The following is a 23,519-nucleotide window of genomic DNA, read 5'->3' on the forward strand; positions in this document are numbered from 1 at the left end:
GCCTAAAGATTATGCTAAATCATCTAGCTGGGTGAAGAGGCAAAGATGACTTTGAAACATTCGAGGCCCACTAACACTTTACAAAATGCAGTAAAATAAAGGATGCCAAGCAAAATGAGTTTTAAAAATCAGATGCAGTAATACAAATAAATAAATGGTAGCAGATGTCAATCTTAGGGCAGAAGAAAAGTTAGAAGATGTAAAAGACAGCCTCTTCTACCACATAGTTCTTATATTGTTCATAAAAGCGATAAAAGCAAGGAGATAAAAGGAGATAAAAACAAAATCTTCAACTTTCAAAGACAGCCTCTGTCAAAAGGAGAACAAGACACTTAAGGTTCTTTATTACATTAATTGCTTAAAGAAAAAGTCTATATATCTATGCAAAGAAAAAGAGAGCTAGGAAGATCACCGTTTTTAACACCTGCTAAGTTAGCTAACTGCAGTTCTAAACATGACATTAAGCATGAAATCAAACAGGAAAATAATTATCTTTCTGTACTCTTCAGAAAACTAGTCTTTCTGATCAGACACCTGAGAGGACACTAAATTAACATGGTCTGAAAGGACACCTGAAGCCTCCAAGTCAACATACTTGGGGTCCATTTCCACCTTTACTTTACCAAGTTCATTTCATTAAAGGCAAACATTTCATTTCTTTAAGTAATCCATTAGAGTTTGGTATAGGTCCAAAATAAATGAAGTAGAGTTCCTTTGGGGAGTAATTTCTTCAGTAGGTCAGACAGTGTGATTTACTGGGTTCTTCCAAGAGAAGATTTGAAAGCCTGATAGATGGGTCCATTGAAAACTAAACCTGATGACACTCCAGAAAATATACTGCCCAACGTCAAGGAAGATGAAGGCTGGCTAGGTCTTTCCCTGCTCTAATTTCTGTGAGCTGGCCAAGCATATGTGATTGAACTGGAACGGAATTTAATACATTTCCATTTATAGTAGAAAGGGTTTTGAAAACAAGACAGAGGACAGACTATTCACAAGATATTTATAAAAGAATCATAGGTGTGTAACTTCCTTAGGAAAAGTAATCTTTATAATTTTAAAATATAATTTCATATCTATATTTGATCCTTAAAACCTATTTATACATTCAGCATGAAACAAACTTTAAGATTACTGAATTAATCTTAAAGCTCAGTACAAAAAAAATACTCTGAAAAAACCAGCAGAATAGAGCTTAAATGAAATAAAAAAAAAATAAAAGACCCTTTCCTCCCAAAGACTTTATTCAGCCATATGGCCATTTTGCCACTATGCTCATGAACCCTGCAATGTATCTGAATGGCTAGCACCAGTGCCTCCGTAGTAATTCATCCTATCATTTAATTCTAAGATTCAGTGAGTTACTATGGAGCCACTGGTGCTAGCCATTCAGAACCATTGCAGAATTCATAAAGATACCATATTGTTAATGATCAGATTCTGTTCTGTAAAATTCTAGAATGAAGGATAACAATCTAGCACAGTGAAGTCACATTTCTCATTCATTTCCTCTCCCTATTTTCTACCAGTTTACTTGTTTGCAGCTCTTTGCCCCTTAGTTTGTCTGCTTTCTCTATGTAAAAACCCTCCAAAATTTGCAGACCATAGGAAGATTTTGCATGGCCAAATGACTGTGATACTAGACTGAAACCATGCCAATGCACTATTCTAATTACTTTCTAAAGTTCTTGGCCTGTTTGTTCTCCGTTTAATTCTCTTTATCCAAAAGTTATTTAATTGCACCAAACATTCTGAACTCTCTAGCAACCCTCTTCCAACATAAGGCAATAATACACAACACTTAATATATTTCAGGATACAATACATTCTTTAAAACCTCCTTCCTGTTGGAAATCAAACACAGTGACTTTGCTTGGAATTTCTGAGAACTGAGTTGTGCTCATCAAGTAATAATTTGGTTTGGTCCATTTTGGAAGTACTCTCCCTTGCTGTATTAAAATTTGAACATTTTCTATAATCAGATACCCTTTCTTTTTCCTCCAGAAGCAACTACAGATTCAGGACAATTTTTTAAGCAACTTCTAAGCAACACCTTTTTGGTGTAGGGAAAACAGCTGAGGTCATCACTCTGTACTTGACAAGCTATGGAGATTCATACCTAGCTATTCACAAGCAAGAACAACTGATGCATACTTCAATTAAAGCATGTATTGAAGGTGGAATAAATGTTAATAACAGAGTAAAGTCTGCGGATGTTACTACTAATCTATTGCTTTCCCGTTTTCAAATTTCAGACTTAATGACACTTAGGTCTGATGAAGTTGGAACAAAACACAGAGGAATAAAAGCATTCTGTACAGGAATGTCACTCACATGCATCTATTCTCATGGCTTAGCCTGAACTGTCCACAGAAAGCCCCACAGTTCTGGCAAACAGCCAAGTTCAACAGATTTTTGCAGAGCCTGTGCACAAAAAGTAGTTAAAGGTTACCCAGTTAAACCTTGTTTAGACATATATCACAGTTACTTGGATCCAGAAAGGGACTGATAATTAAAACGGAAGTGGCAATGCATCCAGGTCCAAAGCTTTTATTTTGAAGTCCTTAGGTCTCTCCTACCTAATCCCCCATAGCAAGGGAGAGGTGATGGAAGAGGATGCAGGAGGGTGACCTTGGTTAGGTGGGAGAATGGCATGAGGTTCAGGATAGCACAGCTGAGTAAACCTGTAGAGAAGGGTAGAATTTAAGATATGTCCTCCCTTTGTAGGCTGGCTAGCTTTTGTGAATCCCATGTGAGATGCTTGATTCCTCCTGAGCTTTATTTAGGGTAACCTCAGCACTTAATTCAGGGATGAAGGGACCCTGCAAGTAAAAAGTAGGCATTGAAATCCTCTCTGTTGCATCACCCAAATTGCAATTTGAATCTGATGCTAAGGTTAAAAAAAAATGCAACAAGAAAAAGAAAATCTCAATGCACCACTTAAGGTATCATCAGTAAAGACACTTTGATTATAAATCAGCATCCAGTAAATATGAGAGCAAAGTCAAGGTCTCAAGGTTTTGAGACAAACCCAAACATTTTAAAAAGCAAATATCACAGAATCACAGAATCATCTAGGTTGGAAAGGACCTTGAAGATCATCTAATCCAACCGTTAAATATTGCACTGCTGATGTTGCAATGATGTGACGTGCATCCTCAGACTCATCTAATGGAAGATCACTACGATATATTCCATAATTTTTCCCATTTTAACGTTGGTAAATTATTTTTAGTCTAGATGAAGTCTCAGACCTTAGCCCCAGCAAATGCATAATTATACCAGCTGAACTGGAAAGATGGCATAAGGTGCAAATAAATACAGAAAAGGAAAGGATTCATTTAAGCCAGCACTGCTATTGGAAGAAATGCCAGAAAACCTATAATGTTGGTTATTTGATTGTTTGCTTTGTTGCAGAAGGAAACACTTCCTAGAGCAATGAGGATTACACTCAGTTAAGAAAAGTATTTTTGCCTTTAAACCTACATCATCTTAGCCAAATCTTTCTCTCTGGATGTTTCTTTAGTGGTCTAAAAATTATCAAACTTTTCAGCATAACTCCATTCCCAGACTGTGAACTTGCCAGGAGACTACAAAGGTGTGCGATGTCAAGAGAAATCCTATTCAGCTTCCTAGGTGCAACTCCACAAATGTAATTTACTATTTCACTGACAAAAGTCAACTACTTCCTTTGGGTTTTATAGTCAGTGCTGGAAACACACATTAAAGGGTTCTGCAATCACATCATTTGTCTCTTTCCTCTAAGACAAATATCAGTTTCTTATTCTGGCCTGCAATAATTCAAAGGCTCAGATATGTAAGGCCAGAAAGGACTATTGGATCACCTCGACTGTAATGCCTGTACACTTTCAGACTTCAAAACTTCTTACAGTCACCCTGTAACTGAGCCAACTAAAGTATAAATGACATTTCCCAAAACTACTAGAAAGGTATCTGTCCTTGGCTTGAAGATATCTAGAGGTACACCATTTTGGTAATTTGTTCTTTCATTCCTAAAAATTTTAGTAGATCTTTTCTTAACTGTAATTATCTCTCTTTCTTTTCTCCCCTCCCCTCGCCATTTGTCTGCAGCCAGGATTTTATTTTTGTGAAGGTTCTTTGTATATGCTAACTGAGCAACATTTCGAGCTCTTGTCATTACTGTGGACAAGCAAACACATTTAGTTTTCCAATTCCCAAAGTCACAACAATTATGTAGCTTTTACTTGAATCATTCCCATTTTTGCAGTATTTGTTTTAGTGACTAAACACCAAGACTGTAAATGATGTTCCAGTATATGTTTCAACCAACAGCATCTATAACAGTAATAACACATATGTATTTTTATTTCTTTGATTACAAACCAAGACATGCACTTCATTTTTTTGCCGGTTTTGCTTGGAGTGCTCATGTACAAACTGTTTTCCTGCCTTAATAACCAGTAATCTAATCAGTAGTCTTCTCATGTTGGCTTTCAGCTTGATTAGTATCCCAGTCTGGTAAATCACGTACCCCCAAAATCGCTTTCACTGATATAGCAGCAGATGAAACCCATCTATGGGGACAACGCTGAACACAAAAGGTTCTTTTCTTAACACAAGCAACCAGAGTGTATTACAGTGTATATTTCCTAGTTCTTTATGTTTGCCCTGCATTTCTTTCTTTTTCTTTTACGCATGTAACACTGCCTTTAGTTGTGTTATCATCATTGTTTACTGCTCTGCAATATCATGACTCTGACAAATTTTAATAGCATCTATCTTACACTCATTTCCATAGTGCTAGCCTAATTCCCAAGAAACTCCACTAAAAAGTTAATTCAGTGATAGCTCTCTGTTTATGGTAATTTCTGAAATAAGGCAGCCAGATTTGAATCTGTTTATCAGGCAATTTATCTTTACCATAAAATGCTGGGATTTTTTCATTCAAATATCATATGTTGACAAATCAGAAGCTTTATGAAGGTCTAAGTCTATAAATTCTATCAGATATCACTATCAAACTTGTTATCTCCTCAAAACATGACATCAGGCATTTTGAAATAATTGTTTTCCATATAGACTGGCAGTAATTATAGTTTTATCTTTTAATACCTTATTTAATTTTGCAATCAACAGTTTAAAAAAAATCAGCATTATTGTCTTCGTAACTTCTTCCTGGAACTAAATAAGACTTGTTTCATTTATTTCCTTAAAATGAATTATCTATGAGATTTGATAGGCTGCATCTTAAAAAATAACAAAGTTGCCTGCTTTAACAGACTGCTTTTTTATGATTTAGCAGATAAGTCTGTAATTCTGGGCAATTCAGTCAGTTATTTATTCTATTGTATATTCATCACACTGGTAGCATTGTTGATGTGATTATTTCAGTTTCCTATTACACAACATGTTAAAGAGATCCATTGACTTCACTGGGAACATTCACACAAAGTTTATGTGAGTTTCATATAAACTCATGGATAGCAACAAAGAAATTGTGTTTTAGCTCAGAAAACAAAATTTCAGTCACCACTGACAGCAATAAACGAAAGCAAACAGAAATGGCAGGTCTCCATTTTTTTAATCTTTTAGGTCTTTTCAGATTTTTTCAAATTAATTTTAAAATGTTACATTGCAAATTAAGATCTTTGATTTCACATTTTTCTCTGTAGGTACTCCCACAAACAATATGTGTTATCACAGGGCAAAAAAATAGGTCTTAGAAAAAACACATTAAAAAAACGCTAACCCCAAGAGTATTTTTACAATGGTTGCTGAATTTAACGATATTTGCTAACTCCAGTGGCAGTTGCATTAGGCTACAGATGATCTCTACTCTGGATGCTCAACGACATCAGTGCCAGTTACTTGATTTTATGGTTCCCTTTCTTTGGTGTCCACCGACTTTTTTCAATAGAAGTGTAGTATGTAACGAATTCTACATAATGAGCATATAACTTTATATGTGTACATAGTTTTTATAATTATGATGAAGCTTCTTTTCTTTTTGATCTACAAATGAGAACTCTCAATTGATGCTAGTGTTAAACAGCTTTTATATAGTATAAACATAATAACTGACAGCAGGAAATTTAGCTAGTCATTCATTATGGAGGGAATGTAATCCCTGGGCTATTTCATTCATATTCTACATCTTTAGAAACATTGATTTACACTCTAATAATTCACCATTAGTCATTGCTAATAATCAAGCACAAGTACTCATTCTTCTTCAACTTGAATAGATTTTGAATCTACAGTCTGATCCCAGCTAATTTCTATGGACTCCAAGCCTTATCCACATGCATTACACTAAAGGCCAGGAGCCATCATTGCCATCAAAGGTGGCTAAAGCAAGCAATTATTTGCAATCTCTATAAGCCATGTTAACTCCTGCTTAGGAGTTGATGTGAGTTTGGAGATGACAGTACTCCCAATTTAGTTAAAGCATTTTAAGCATTTAGATATATTCCTCTTCAGGAAAGAGACCAAGGGACGGTTTTAGCAACCTTTTCCCACAAAGATCAGTTTATTAGATTGACTACTCTTCAGTCTTATTTCAGTAGAAAAGTACTAGCCCATTCAAACCTTCCAGGCCTTCACACAGGAAATAGAAAAAGAATCAGAGTGCTAAATCACACAGCAGCGAAGCCCAGGAAAGTTCCCAAGCAAAATTTAAGATTTCTTTGAAATTTAGTAATGAGAAAAAAATTAATTTGATTTTGCTGTTAAATTATTCCCATAAAATATTAACAATACGCTTTCAGCCTGTTCTGCTTTGGAATACAGTGCATGGAGATCCACATAGCCAGGCACACAGAAAAAAGGTCCTACAGGGAAGAATGTAGTGACCAAGGCTTCTGTCTATGTGCAATTCACTTGACACATCTTGTACTGTACCTCTGAGGTAACGGATGTGGGAGTCCCTTTGAACTATGTTCTAGGGCCTACAGACCTTAGTCACTTGATGACCAGATTTTCAGTTAGGTAGAATAAATTGTAACAACAAATAAAATTATCATATATTTAGGAAAAGTTCTGTCTCAAAATGGATCAAAGCAGGCATCTGAGAATAATTCAGCAAGTTTTTAATGGTGATCTCTTCAGCAATCAGTAATAATAACGAGTCAGATCACACACAGCTGTGTGCATACTAACTGTCCAGAGCCAACTTCAATTAAGACCAATTACGTTTTGCAAAAGCTTTCCACTTTACACTGTTTGATGCAAGTATTTAGAATGTGTACAACAGTCTAATCTGAGGAACTATCTTGACCTCAGTGAATTATTCAGTTTATGGCTGTGAGAACTGTCTACAGTGACAAATGGTTTCTGTAAACATTTTTTGTGTTTCTGGGAAAAATTCCAACTCTGTTTTGTCTCTGTTGATATTTACCTGCTATGAGTGGAGCTGGTTGAAATAATTTTGTATGTACATGCATTTGTACACTGGACACAGCTCATTTCTAGAAGAAGTAGTTTACAACAGCAGAATACTCATAGCTCCCATGTCTTTCAAATGTGGCATTTGATGGCACTCAGAATCAGTGAAATCATAAACGTACACAGGAAGAACAAATAGGTACAACGAAACAAACTCATACTGCTATCATTTTTTAAGGATTTACAGTTTAACTTCATTGAGCATGCTGGTTATTGAAATACCAGTGTTATAGGTTCCTTCAAATGCTTGATATAAATGAGTAGATAGAAAAAATGAATGTACTCCTTCAACCTTCCTCCCTCATATCTAGAACAATGCATGCCATTTAGCTGTAAATGCTCCTTGGGTAACTTGCATCCAGCACAACCACTAATGTGCAATAAATTTAGTAATATGTGGCTGATTACTCACCTCATCAACTTGAGGATCTTGAGCCTGAGCAGCATTGGGCACTGGGGAATCACAGTCTGGGCTATAATGCTCACAATAGTCATATGCAGCTCTGGGGTCAGCTATAATCAACAGCTGCTGGATCTCACCCTGCAGGAAAGTATATGCAGATTAAATAACAAAAAAAAATATTGTCTACAGTTCATCAGAAGTACAGACTTTTAATTCAGAAAACAAAACTAGGCACATAATACTCAGATATTATATTAACATTTGTGATTACAGATAACATATCTACTTAATTTCTGCTGCTATACTGGAAACCACCTTAACTATTGTTCACATGGAAAAACAATGCAAATTAATACCGAATGGACTAGGTGCAAAATTCTGGCTTAAAATGCTGTCTGGTTTGGAAAGGAGAGGGCGGGAAGGTGTAACTCCTGCTCTGTCATTTTCATGCTGTTTGTTTACTTCTTCACTGGGAACTAGTCTAAATTCCTAAGATTTAATTCAGGGCACTTCCTATTACCAGCATGCAGCTCAGCATGCAAGTGATCAGCAGTATAATTCTGAGAGTTTGCATCACATCTGTACTCTCAAAGAAGGGAGAAAATAAAATAAAATAAAAAAGGCTGTACAGGAGACACAGTTATTGGAATAAAAAATAATTGAGTAAGCAGTGTGTAAATACACACTATAGAACGTGTTGAAATAAAAAATTTAACAGCTAACAAATGTTATTTTCATTTCTATTCCCATATATCATGCATAAAAACAACATCACAGTAAAGAGACCCACTATTCTGGATAATAAAAATGGCTCTGCAGAGGTCCCCTACAGAGACCTTGTATGTTTATCATTTTCCACAGAAAGCTGTCTGGTATCCAGTGTATTTCTTAACATAGTGGTACCATTTAAACAGCATTAGGTAAATTCCTGCCAACATTTCCACTATAAATTTCCTCATTCAGGAGCTTCGTATGCTGTCATAAAAATAAGGTTGTTGAAAATTGGCACATGTTCTCGGTCAAAACCCATTAACTTCAGTCTCTCACTATTTCCCCATTAAGGAGGATTTTTAAACTTTTATATACTTCTAATGTAATTTTATTTTGTTCTTACCAAAAATGGGGGTGAAGGGATAACTTTGTTAGTATCACCTCCCCTATGAGGACAGGCTGAGGGAGTTGGGGTTGTTCAGCCTGGAGAAGAGAAGGCTCCAGGGAAACCTTATAGCAGCTTTCCGGTACTTAAAGGGGGCTACAGGAGAGATGTGGAGGGGCTCTTTATCAGGGAGTGTAGGGATAGGACAAGGGGTAACAGTTTTAAACTGAAAGAGGGGAGATTTAGATTAGGAAGAAATTCTTCAGTATGAGGGTGGTGAGGCACTGGAGCAGGCTGCCCATAGAAGCTGTAGATTCCCTGGAAATGTTCAAGGCCAGGTTGGACGGGGCTTTGAGCAACCTGGTCTAGTGGAAGGTGTCCCTGCCCATGGCAGGGGGGGTGGAACTAGATAAGCTTTAAATGTCCCTTCCAACCCAAACAATTCTATGATTCTATACCTGTGCATGTTTTGTCTTTAAAGAGGAAATATCATAACTGATGGAAATGTACAGCTGGGAAAATTCACAATTATCTCAGTACTTCCAAAATGGCTTTACAATTCTCAGAACAGTAGCCCTTAACAAAATTAGAGAATATTTTAAAATAGTAAAGAATAATTTGTAACACTCCTTCCTTTCAAAAACAAAAATCACAGAAAGAAGCAAAAAACCCTCAAACTGAAAAAAAACCCCAACCTTCTGTAATTTTCCTAGTTCTACAATACTTTTTTACTAACTTATTTAACATAAAGTATGAAATACTCAGTTTCTTAGCGCATAATGTCTATACATTACAAATGTGTTTTTTACAATATTCTCAATTCATTTTTCTATATAGACTCATGTGTGTCTCAGATTAATTTAGAATTGGAATATATATTTTTTTTAAGCTTCCAGAAATACTACAAATGCAGCAGTTTGTTCCCCTGCCAGGGGGAAAGAAAATCTCTTTGATTTTCCTTAGCTCACTAATGCGTCCTGATTTGGACATCTTCCTAGAAAACCTGCTATACATACAGAGAAGTTACCCCTTTGATTCCTTACATGACTCCCTCAAGAGTTTGAGTGCTTTGAGAGGTTTTGTACAGTCATTGTCAGCCTGGGCTATGCAGCCCCTATCTCCAGCAAAGTGTTTCCAAACTGCTCTGCCTTTCCTCTTTCACCAGCCAAATTAAACTAAGTGAAGCAGAGGAATACGTTAGAGAGAATTAGCAACTGAAAGACAAAACAGGTAACTCTTTGGAGCAACCATTAGAGGTGGATGTGTAGAACCTGTCCTTACCCTGCAGAGCTCAGGTCACTGTCTTGCTATATACCCCGGAACATACATGACTTTCTGAGATGTCCATACAGAGCACCATGCATACAGTGTGCCAGCTAGTGTGAGTAATGCTGAAACTGCTCCTGAAACTATTACTGTTTAGTATGATATGCTAAGAGAACCCAGGTCGGGGAATATAGCCAGTATTCTGGAGCTTGCTTTGTGCTGATCTTGAATGCCATGGAATTTTGGCATGGGTTTTGTTGGATTGTGCGTTTGCAAGAAGCACTCAGCATGCTGTTACCTCTTGGCTCAGACGTCCGTAAATTGGTTAAAGCTGTTCCTGATCCATTGATTGTACTTCCCAGCTCTGCCTGTCTGTCTGTCATGGGTCCACATAGATGGAGGCCCTCAGAAGTCTTGCACAGTATACATAAATTGCTACTGGCTATTTATGTGCGAGAAGTTTACTGAGGAACTGATTGATTTTACATTTGGCATCTCAAATGTTAATTTTCCTCTTTTTCCTTCCACATCTGCTATAAGAATATTTCTGGTAAATTATTGCTTTTATTTTTCTATTTTTTGTTTTTATTTTTCTGTCTTTGCAAATTGAATGGCTTCTTTGAGTATTTGTATTGGCAGTGCTTTTTCACTAGTCAGTGAAGAGCTTTCATTTCAGATCAGGTCAATCATCTCAGCACATGAAATTCCACATACATTATTGGCAGATTTCATTATTGTGATTTCGTTATCATTCTAAGGTATTTGTTAGACAAATCTACACTCCCGCTCTTTCAGAATTTTTCACAGAACAACTTCAGTCTTCACAAACACATTCTTCAATTTTAACTGTCTAACTTTGTGAGACTGAAACAAAATTTTGTAAAGTCCATTGCAAATAAACTACAAATACTGAATCTGGCCATACTTCACGACCTGGAGTCATAGATTAGGCACTTAATGATCTACCTGCACAAGTCCCAAGAACTTTAAATGAAAATATGGATAAATGGAGTCATGGGTTATTAACAATTCTAATAGTTGGTGTCTAGAACAACACTGAGGTATCTAAACATATATGCATATCTGCATAATGTTATTCGTATATGAAAATTGCAGGAAAAAAGGAAGTCTCACAGGATAGAATGATGAATGCAAGAGAGAGAGAGCAAAGATGGGGAAGGAGACAGGAGAACAGAGTAAAATTTACAAATACACCTGAGCATCCTTGAAGTATTCTGAAAAGCGCAGAGATAAAAAGCCAAAACGTGCAAAAGGCAGCTGTCTATATAGATTAGTTCTACTTCCTTCTCTATGAAAGTGTCATGACCACCTTTGTGGGGAAAGACTGCTCAGGCAATTTCACAAAGTTGATAGATGATATAGTGTGTTATACAAGTGAAATGTTTGATGTCTCTGCTGAGCCAGTCTTCCACCATGATGTAATGTCAGAGATAAGTGGGATGACAGTAGAAGGCAGAGGCAGAGAACTTGTGGTGAGGTATCAGAGACACATATACAGCCACTTTTTCATCTTATTACTTGTAAGATGCTTAGCTTGCCCCCCGAAGTGCTAAAAGCCTATTTAGCCCTGAAGAAGACAATTTTGCCTTATATTGCCTTATATTGCCTGATATTGCCTGATATTGCCTTATAACAATTTTTTTATGCTGCATAACACTTAATACAATATATTTTAAACAGTGTTTATCAGATATTTAACAGTACTTGCATATTAGGGATGAGAAAGTTGAGAGCTAGGTCTCTGCCGTAGTTGCCCAGAGGTGAAGGGGAACATCCAGCAAGGTATTCAGACATGCCTAACATTAAGCATACAAGTACTGCTTGTAAGTAAAATGGATTATTTTGGAGTCTTAATATTTAGTTTGGAGCATAAATACTTTATTGAAATAGACACTAAATTGTTGTCAAAGCCAACACATAACTCACAAACTCAGTGCATAGTTGCGTAATTCATAACAACATGAAATAAAAATAGTTAAAGTCTATGAACATTTTAATTCCTCTCTATTTTGGGAATGTGCTCATAATTAAAATCAGAGGCTTCTGAATTAGCCTCATGGTTATATGAGAAAAGCTGCCTGAGAAACATAAAATATCTTGCCCACCAGTTATGCCTAGCATGAAAATATGGTACAGAAGGATTACTTATGTAGCATTGTCCTAAAAGATACTCTACCAAACAAGCTACTCTTTGCAGAATCCTCCAAGACTATTAAAAGGAGTTAATTAGATCTGAGGAAACATTCGCTTTTTTGTGGCGTGCCACAGCAAATGTGGAGAACATGCTCAAATCAGTTGAATGCCTGTTGGAACAGCTGCACATTCACTCAGTTTAACTGTTCTACAAGTAACAGCCCAGCTAAGAATGAGAAGTGTGTGGTGGATTCAGTCATTGAAAATTCCTCTGCGAATCTCACAGACATTCCACAGTGACATTCTAAAATAAGAAAGTTTATGTGCGTGTACACTTCCAGGATTTGTTGAAAAACACACCTCAAAGTAGTAATGTGCAAGTTGGGTTATCTGCACTGAAAATGTAGACTCAATATGAAAACCATTTGCAACACTGAAAAAATAGAGCACTGACTAACAAAAAAAGGTAACGGAGACCCAACTTGCAGAAAAGCAGTAGACTACCAAATTGTCTTTCCAATTTTACCGACTTTCTCTTGATGTAATTATTGCTTTAATTAGCCTCATGGTAGTAATTGCTATATTTGATTCCACCTTTTTAGAGCATTTTTTAGATTCCACAACAGAAATCAGAATAAGGAAAATCCCCAGTTAGATATGGTGTCAGATTTTCACAATGATGTGAGTCATTGAGAGACTGAGAAGTAAGGAATTAATTATTTAATAAGCAATAACTGTTAATGTCTGCTTATTATCTTAATTGTGACTTCATAAAAAAATGTAGATTATCTCTCTTCTTGAAACATTCTCTTTTCCTTTTAACTATGTAATCTTACTAATGCATTCTAAATGTGATGTATTAGAGAAGTACAACCACAAAGTAGTCCATTTATAGTCTATTTATCAGCTAAAAGTTTCTATCATTGATAAAAGACATCTCTGTTATCACCTGCCAGCATTGTTAAAAAGGCAAACATATGAATTCTTACAAGGCTGTAAGGGCACTATATGAAGGAATCAGTGCTGAAATTACTTTTTTTACCGGTATTTAAAATTTTATGGTCTAGTTTCCTAGCTCTACAAGAACCTCAAGCAGTTCAGTTGTAGATGGATTTTTGGGATATCTGTTTCACAAGAATCTTAATAAAACAATAACCCTGCCAGGTGAAAGTGACCTCTGTCCAGAGAATAGCATGTAAGTATTACTCTGCAGGACCCTCTCCACAGAAGCAAACTTAACAAATTATTTAAAACATTTAAAAAAAAAATATTTCTAAGAACAAGTGATCTTGGTAGTTGCACAACTAGGATGCTACATAACAGTGTGACTGAACCAGTGTTGAGAACTCAAGTTGTAGCTTCTTATTGATTAACAATGAGATTTTCTAGAATTACTCCATTAGGAGAAATCTTATTGCTTGTTTTCCAGCTCCACCAAAAAAAAAAAAAAAAGAGAAAAATAATGCAGCAATTACTTAAATGTCTAATTCATATATTAGAGGTTCAGAAAGACTTTCCACAACTAGAATGGGAGGGTTAGTATTAGCAAAATAATATCCTTCTGATTCATATTCTGGATGAAATGAGTGCCTCTTCTGTGCTTATAAGGATAACTAGATTTTAAAGATGGCTACCTAAAGGGTGATAAAAGCATAACAAAACCGGTGCTAGACACTATATCAACCCAGGAGAACATCAGTATCTTTCATTTTCATGTGATGGCTAAAGCCTGAGAATAACAAAGTAGACTCTTCAGTAAATCAGCAGAAACCCTAACCTGTATATATGTGCTGACTTTCTCTAATTGGTTATGTGACAGTACAACTATAGACTCCAAAGAACAGAAGTCTAGACAGCCTGGATATTATTACTATAGAATTTAGAAAAACCTGCTGCAGAATTCATTTAATCTTCCTGCAAAGATTTGAGGTATTGGAGAATTCCAGGGGCCTTTAATATAATATTCCATAACCCAGGCTCATTGCATAATATAGCTAGAGAAAGATATTTAGAGCCTGCCAGACTGAAGCACTGTAAAAGCAATAAATTGTGAAAGCAGAATTCTGTACAGGTCAAAGTTTCCACAGAAATCAATGTCTTCTTGATTCTTTGAAATTCCATGCTTATAGGAGGTATATATTCAGCTTGGTTAAGAAACAGGTTGATATACCATTTATAATTTTAAACTTCAGAAACATAGCTGTTCACAGACCAAAGTCTGTTGTAATTCTTAACTGAGAGATTAATTATAAGGCCCGTATATACAGAATGTGTACATAACACACACACACACACACACATATGTGACCAAGGACATCCTATTTTCTTGATAAGAGCTGCAAATCTGTTACATTGTCATTTATCTTTGAAACTTCATTTACAGCTGTTGTTTAAAACTTAAACATACTACAGGGAAGATTAACTGAAATGATAATAAGTCCTATCTGTAAAATTTGCTGGAGGTGATGTAACAGGCAGCATTTTTTGAGGTTGTTAACTTTAAATGTAATTACAAACAATGTACTTCAATGACCATTCCTTTGTTTCTTGGGACTATTCATTGAAAATGAACTTGAACTCCAAAAAATTACCAGAGCTTTGCTTTCTTTTTCTCTCCCCTTCCTGCTTTCAAAAATAAGGAGAGGAAACACAGAAAACGGAATTACTTACTTTTGTTCATCGAGCATAAATTTGGAAATACTGTAAAAAACCCCCCAAAAAACCCAAAACAGACACCAAATCACCATTCTTTCAGATAAAAAAAGAAGGCAGAATGAAACAAGCCAAATAGAAAGCTTCTGTAAAATTGCTGGGTTTTTATTAGGTGCCTCTCGAATGGAAAAATTGTTTGCTTTGCTTTCTTTTTTTGTGTTGTTGTTTTTTCCTCCCAATGCTGGAAGTTGGCCACTTCTCTGGTGTTGATAGCTAGAAGGTCGCTTCTAAATATTTTTGCCTGGAACCTATTGCATTTTTTGGTTTCTTTCCCTTTTATGTTAAACATTACTCTTTAGTCTGACTGACACTAAACATTGAGCAGGTCACTAGCAATTACTAAAGGTGACGCATAATGGGAATAATTTTGGGTATGTCTACATTAGCTAGTAGTGAAGCTCAGCAGGACAGTATGAAACAAGAGGATACTGATGACACGTCATTCACACTGCGTGCCTTTGGGGGAGTTTTACTTTGGGCTAGCCTCCCTATTCTGCTTTAGCCGTACAGCAGTTTTGGTCAGTAAGTAAAAGCTCTACCCATTCTGCTACTGCTACCTTCTTCAGGGAGTATGCACACAGATGAATGGTCTTTCTGCACTTGCACTTTCCATGTGATATGTGAGGGATGGTTACTCATCTGTCAAATATCGCTCTATCTTCAACTGCTCACTCAGGCTATTTAAAGGAATCTTATGTTGTACATCAGTGTATGAATGCTTTTTTCATGAAAACAGGTTAATGCGTAGCATCAAAATCTAAACCCTTTATTAACAAGGATTATTGCAAGGATTTAACCTCATAAACTGTGCGCAGTTAAAACTTTCAAAGGCTTTAAAGAAGAGTCTTATATACATCAGGTTTTGTCTTGTTATACTCACTTACAGTACAGCGCCTATAAATCATTGTATTGGTCTGACATGTGGGGAGTTTTGAAGGAAAAAAGTCTCTACAGGGAAATATCTGCATAAAGACTCTGTTAGTTATTAACTTATTATAAAATACTTGTTATAAAAAACTGTTGTATTGTTCACACCAACAGTACTAAATGAGGAGTGACAAATCCTTAAAGCTGGCAAAGAATAAAAAGATCCCTGCTATTTATCAAACATTTAAGCTACAAACATATTTCAATGGATACAATTCAAAATTTTTTCACTAGGTGCCATGCACCAGCATCTGACTAATTTATTTTATTTTTTTTAAATTCTTGTATGCTATTGCAGGAATTTTCTTCTTTGCAGCAAGCACTTACAAACCAGCCCTTCTTGCACTATCTATCTGAAAACACAGAAAAGATTAATTTCAAATGACACATGTAAAACTTTGAGGTATACTGTGTCAGTCTTTCATAAACAAGCATTTTCAAACTACTCCCACTGATATCAATAGATCCACTTCAGTGAGCAAGTGCTTAGCAGTGTAAATAAAGGTCTCATAATTTGGCAGTTAATAATAATACAGTTCCTAGACAGCATAATTTTATTATTTTAAGACACATTCACATCTTACAAATTGCTTCTCAATATAAGCATAATTTATGCTTAATGCTTATTTGTATTCAATATCTTGTTTGTGACATCATACTGATTTCCATATTAACTGAGCACGATGTCATGAAATCTCAGATTAGCACCAACATTCAGGAATGAGCAGCAGGCAACTCCAAATTAGACTTTCCTCATATAAAACAAACAGACCCTCCACAAGATTTGGAAAATACTTAAGATATTTTCTTCCTTGCTTTTAAAGCTAAACCAGAAGATCTTTCTGAGAGCACTACTAAAAAATGCCTCTTGGCTATAGCACCACTAGGTAAACTTATCAAGGAATATTATGTTTGTTGAATATACAAAAATAGAAAATTAGGCAGTCATTTATCATGCTCTTAGCAGACCAATCAGCCCTCTCCTTCTTTCAGTGGTGATCTACTTGATCTCTGGACACCCAGTATGTTTACTTCCTCAGGAATTATTGATCATCAGCATAGGAAAGTTACATGAAAGTAGTCATGTCAAACTGATTAAAATGTATGCATTTAAAATTTCCCAGTGTACTATAACATATTGTTGTGTTAGCAATTATTAGACTGCCAGAATCAGAACAAAGGTGGGAGAGCTGCCTAGAAAACAGAAGTTAATATGAGGAACAGAAAAAAGAAAGGGAAATAGCCGAGAATTTAATTTCATTAAATTTTGTGTATTATAAATTTTAAATAACACAGTTAGAAACAAAGAATAATATTTGATCCGCTGTGATGTAACACTGTTTTAAAATGTGTGAAATATTCCTCACAGGAGCAATATTTGTTCTGAGGATGCTAAATAAATGATCCATGCAAATATGTTAGAGCAATATGACTGAAGAAGTACTTCTTTTTCCAAAGATACGATCAAGTTGTTGGGAGGTCAGGATAATGTCACTTAGTCATATCTATTTCTGACTCATGAGTGTATGCAAGAATTCATAGAAGTTTAGATGTACTCTCTGAGGGAACAGGAACATATGACGTATCTAATTGTTTACAGTGCTGATTCTGACAGTGCTGAACTCTGCTTTCAATGGGAGTGAATTACCTTAACGATGCAACTGGGTTTTGTGCAGTTGTGTTTTGCTGTATGAATGGGTTCAGGACCAGAAGAAACCCTGGCATCTTCAACCAGTAGGTCACTGAAGCCTAGGATTTCATTATACTTATCTACAGGTTCATTATTTCCACATCTTGAATTTCCATTCAGTTTGAGGAGACTGGAGTGCTCCATCATTCCTGAGATCAAATCATTGGCTTATTATGACTAAAACCATCTTTATTACCCAAGATAAAACAGCCTTTGTGATGCATGGATCCAATATTAATCCTTCTGACACTGTGCTGTGAATTCCAACGGGTCACTATACACTTAGATATTTCTTTTTATGTGCTTCCTAGATGTGAGCCAATAAAGGCATCAAATGTCACATGGAAAGTGTGTCTTATACAGTTTTAAGTCTTATGAATCTAATGTCATGGCTAAATAAGTTCATTTCTGGAATTTCCTTCACATAGAATAAGACGCATTGTGTTACATGTTTCTTCAGTGCCTGTTGTGTCTCAATATACAGCAGGGTTCACAACACAGAAATACTACCAAGGAGAGCCATGGAACCACCAAACATCACTCTGGGCTACCATGAATGAGATAAACAGAACATTTAAGACACAACCAGGAGACTCTTAAACAGGAGACAAATTCCAGGGAACAGCCCCAAACTTTAGAAATTGTAGCAGCAGTAGCTAAGGGATGGATAAAGTCTTGCTAATGAAACAAAAAGAATGTTGTTTAGAGAGTAGAAAAACATGAGAGTAGAAAAACATGAGACAACCTCAAAAAAAACTAGATTATGTTTTGCTTGGCCAGATTTTGAAGGACACATATCATTAAAACTGTATATGGCACAGTACTTTGTTTAAACTTTGAGGGACATTCTAATTGCCTATTTTGAACACATACACATCTAACTAAAGATTCAAATAACTGAACATAGGTATAAATGTACCCATGGTGGCTGTACAGTAAAAGAGAAAGCAGAATAATATAACTGAATATAGGTATAACTGAATAACTGAACATAGGTATATGAATATGAAATATTCATATACATAACTGAACATAGGTATAAATGTACCCATGGTGGCTGTACAGCAAAAGAGAAAGCAGAAACCTATCCCAAAAGAAAAGACTGTAAGCTTCTAATTTAAGTAAGAGACTTCGGACTAAATATAAACCCCCAGCAATTACAAGAACAGTCTTACAAGAATGTAACTGATTTCTCTGAATAAAGCAAAGGAGTACAATCACTTAAGTAAGGAAACATAATCACTGAAGGAATACAGAAATGTACAGTGATGTTACATATGGTAGAAATGTTGCTGTTCTCAGTGCTGAATGTTAAGATTCAGCCTGTAAACTGACTTTACAGACATCTGCCTGATCTCTTTTGTGAATCCAGTCATCTTTCTTCTTAGTGGGTCTCAGCTGGAATTGAAGCACTGACTTGCCACGTCAGTGTAGGGAGATTATCAGTGAAAAATCTGACATTCCTTTTCATCCTTCAACACATGACAAAAACCCTCAGAGAAAAACATTTTTATTTAAGTCATTCTAGCAAATTCTGTTAAAATTATATCCTCGTGCCCATGTTGATTTCACATAAGTTGAAGTTCAAGAAAAATGTAGGGTCATTTTTGGGGTTTCTTCAGTTAATCCACTAATTCTGATTTTAAGTACCAATTGCAATTTGCTACATATGTCTTCATCCAACCTTACTGACTCTTCCAACAGCTGCTAACAAAAAATAATTGCATTCAACCACATCCCTTTCCATCTCTTTGTCCTCTATAGGGCTTCAAAGAGCAGAGGGAATTGTATACACAACTGCAAAAGGTACAGATAGAGGAAACTATTACCGAGGAGGAACTGCTACAGTAGGAATTATTCTGCCTTAAAATAATTACTCTTTGTCATGAGTCAAAGTTTCATTTTTCTTTCTGAGTGGCTAATAACTTTGGTGACATAAGAATGTAATAGCAGAAAATTTTCAGAACTATCATTTTATTTACCCCTTAGATAGCCTATGGTCCTTCTGTATTCCCACAGGAATGGTCTTAATCTCTCTTTAACAAATTTTTTTTTGGAGGATTTAATATTTAATACTGTTTAAAATAGAGAGGACAGATGTAATATCTTAATAGTAAACAACTTCAGAGACGAAAGGCCCCTAGCATGCTTCTCTTCTATTAAACGTGTTACTTAATGCAAATGATTAAAACAAATATCTCCCTTTATGCACATATCATCAACCACTGCACTTATTTTCAAACAGCTACTTACAATCATTTCAGCACCTCTGAAACTTCAGACAGGCCTTTTTATTTAGAAATTGTACTGAATAAAACAAACCAAACACCAATGTTTACTTATTATGCACTTCCCCCCTTGACGACTTTTAAAATAGTTACAAACTTTGCAAGAACAAGCCAGGGCCTGTTGCCTTAGTTTCTATTAGAATCTAAAACCACTTGTAAAACACTAAAAAAAATATCAGTTTATCTACTTTTGCATTTTTTTTTTTCTGAGTTCTTTTTACTTATGTATATTAACATTGCACATATTTTGGCAATTTATTGCCAAATACATACATTGTGGGACTTGTTTTCTGACCTAAGAAAGAAATACAAATGAAAATTGAAAGTAATTATCCCCTGTGCAGACCAAAACTCCTTGTCCCACCCCATATAAGGCATCTGTGGAATTCATCTCCAAATGGAAAATAATGTCCCTCAGATGTCCAAACTGTATTGGGGACCACAAATAAATTAGGCTGTCAATACCAATCCCATAAATTTCCCCATTGAAAAGCTCATGTTTCATCATGTCCATAGAAATGAAAGATAACAATGCCACAATGTTACACTCAAAATTCATATTTCCTCTCTTGATACCAATGCAGCTTCTCAAGCATATGCTTTACTTAAAGCTAGGATTACAACTCTGGACATTTATGGAGCACCAATGTATGAAGTGAACTACTGCTCTGTATTTTCTTATTTTTCAGTTTTCATTTAAATTTGACAGTTTTGACTGTTGTATAACAGTATTATAAAAGAAACTTAGTACTGTAGATTTAGAGAAGCTTCATTATTAGCCTGTAAAAATAATCGTTGACACAAGGATTCTACCTAGAAAGGCCTCATGATTGGCAGTCACATTCTTCCTTAGAGGCATTTTACCCTTCCTATATGTACTTCTTGGCCAGTAAGTGATGGAAACATATATGTCCTTATTGCCAAAGTATGTCCCAGTTACTGGAAAGAGTAATAAGTGGGATAAACAATATAATGGGTTCATATTACACAGAAAACTTTCCAGGTCCTTCTCCCCCTCTCTCAAATACATTAGCATGCACAAATATCTGTAAATGTTTAAGAGAGACAGAAATAAATTCAGTATAAAACTACTCAACTTTCCCAGATTAATTCTTAAAAATATCTCAAGTATCTCAATATTAGGCAGAAAGACAAAAAAAGCAAGCCCTTTCCAGATACAACATAATCTAAAGGACAGAAAAATGTGTCATATCTTCCAACAATAGAGACACTTCCCTGTTCTCTTTTATTTCAGCCTATCCTAACAGGTTCTATAACTCAAAGATTCTACATTATACCAGCTATTGCCCTAAAAAAATTATTCTGATTTGCATTAAGCACTTAACACAAAATCACTCAATTCCATTTGTTCAGTATTGATTTTTACCTCAAAAACTTCTTCATCCAGAATCCTGGTTCCAAAGACAGTGATGCCATTGGTGTCCACAACTGTTTTGTCACTTCTTTCAAGTGGTTTTGTAGTTTTTTTGTTACAGTCAACAATCATTGTAACACTTTTTTTCTCCACACTAATAGCTACTCGATGCCACCTATTAAAAAAAACCCAACACAAATCTACTGTAGTTTATGTTTTTAAAACTAGGTCATTGTGTTCTTATCTAGACAGTTTATTGCAGATTGTGCACCAATCAAATCACAGATAAAATTTTAAATGTCTCCATTTACTTCTTTCTTTCATACGTATAGAAATCTACACAATGTTTTGTCTATCTACTATGTAACTTCTGTCCCTTAGTACAAAGGAATCTCATCCATAGGTCATTATGGATATCCTATATAAGATAAAATTTAAGCTGACCTCTGAAACTTTACCCAGAGAACATTAGTAAACTCAAATTAGAAGCGTGTGCACTGTTTACATTTTAATAGATTGATCTGACAGCAAGTTTTATTTTTATGAATGTGTTTGATTTTCCAAATTACTTAAGGAATTACTTGTGCAAAGATATTTAATCCAGCATCTTATTCTTTATTTACATTTTACTATTTGTTCTCTGTGATCAATCACCAAAATTTTACCATGTTGTTTTGCTTATTTGAATGTATTGCATAGCTATAGATATTTTTCAAAGATGTACAACAGTTCCAACATAGATGCTTTTCTAGCAACTTACAAATGCTTGCCAATATTCCTGCAACAATAGCTTTGCCTGCATAAATATTCCCAAAAAGTGAATGAAGCAATTCAGAATACTGACAAATTATTCTATTTTAAAAACATTTGAGAATAAAGTTTTGTACAATTTGCCCAACTATACTATGTTCTTTATGAGAGTTTATTATCCTGGCAGACCACATTAACTTAGTTAGCCTCTCTGCTATGACAACTTGAATATCTAAGAGAAAGGCCACTCTGTAATCTAACACAGAGCAATACATCAAAGAATCTTTGGTAGACCAGGGCAAAAAATGTTGAAGTATGTCATATTAGTAACTGGTAAGAGGAAGGAGGGAATCAAATTATTTTAGTTGGCATTTGTGGCACTAAGATTGTCTAAATCAGAGAGACAGCTTAGATCATTGTTACAAAGAGCTTCTGTATATCAAAAGGAACACCTCGAAGCTAATGGAATCTGACTGCTAAACAGTATCACTGAGCCAGAACTCTAATTCCATGTTTTCTCTGGAACGTGGTTAAACATTATCATTATAAAAGCAAACTGTCCATGCATCCTTAGGCACATTACACTGTTTACACTTTTTTAATATATCTCATTTTGAGATGATGATTGTTGTCCCAGATCCTTCATAAAATAGCTGAGTCAAAAGAAAATTGTTGGTCTGTCTTTTGAAAGCATGTAGAAGATGAAAGCATGAAAACATAGCTCACTGTGGACAGCATTGTTTCCAGTTGATTTAGAAGTTGTATGGTCTCACTGCAGGAAATCATACCAAACCAAGCTCATTTTGATTTCTTAATTTTTATCATTTTCTCAACATTTTGGATGAAATACTGAAATCCATGTCAAAACTTGTTATTTAGAGGAAGTCAATGGAGAAAAAAAAGTTTGCTGCTTAGTTTTATCACTCCTTCTGCTAGGGAAATCCATCAGGCTTAGGCTTCATGGTATAATTCCTTTATCTGGTAATACAAGGGCTAGAAGACAATTACTTTTTTTCTTTTTTATCCTTTATTTCTTTATAAACATATTTCATTATAGTTGAATTTTTGCCCTTCCTTCTCTACTGATTTGTTTTCTTTCGCTTTAATAGAATTTCACTCTGTGTATCTCTGAAAACTGTGGCTGCTCTTCCTGGACTGCAGCACAATAAATAAAAAGCCTTTGAAAGAATGAATGTCCATTAACAAGCACTAGAAAGACATTCCCAGAGAATGATTGCTTGTCTACAAAGGGAAGTTAGGTATAAAAAATTAAAAACTGCATTAGTAATGCAATAGATGCTTGAGATTAATTGCCTTTGCTGAGGCTGCAGTATAAATCCTTGCAGCACTTCAGATTAATTGTCATAGAATTATAGAATGGTTTGGGTTGGAAGGGACCTTAAAGCTCATCTAGTTCCAACCCCCCTGCCATG

General features: G+C 35.4%; 1 protein-coding gene across 4 annotated transcripts in view; it reads right to left on the bottom strand.

Moving 5' to 3' along the window:
- Positions 1-23,519, bottom strand: part of COL11A1 (collagen type XI alpha 1 chain) — a 164,480-nt gene that overhangs the window by 115,384 nt on the left and 25,577 nt on the right. For all 4 annotated transcript variants that reach the window (XM_074876656.1, XM_074876655.1, XM_074876654.1 and 1 more), the window contains exons 4-5: positions 21,349-21,511; positions 7,838-7,966 (exon numbers count right to left, since the gene is read on the bottom strand). In XM_074876656.1, coding sequence (XP_074732757.1) covers positions 7,838-7,966; positions 21,349-21,511 — 292 coding nt within the window. The remainder of the gene's footprint in view (positions 1-7,837; positions 7,967-21,348; positions 21,512-23,519) is intronic.

The sequence above is a fragment of the Strix uralensis genome, chromosome 8 (assembly GCF_047716275.1).
Source record: "Strix uralensis isolate ZFMK-TIS-50842 chromosome 8, bStrUra1, whole genome shotgun sequence".
Taxonomy (NCBI): Eukaryota; Metazoa; Chordata; class Aves; order Strigiformes; family Strigidae; genus Strix; species Strix uralensis.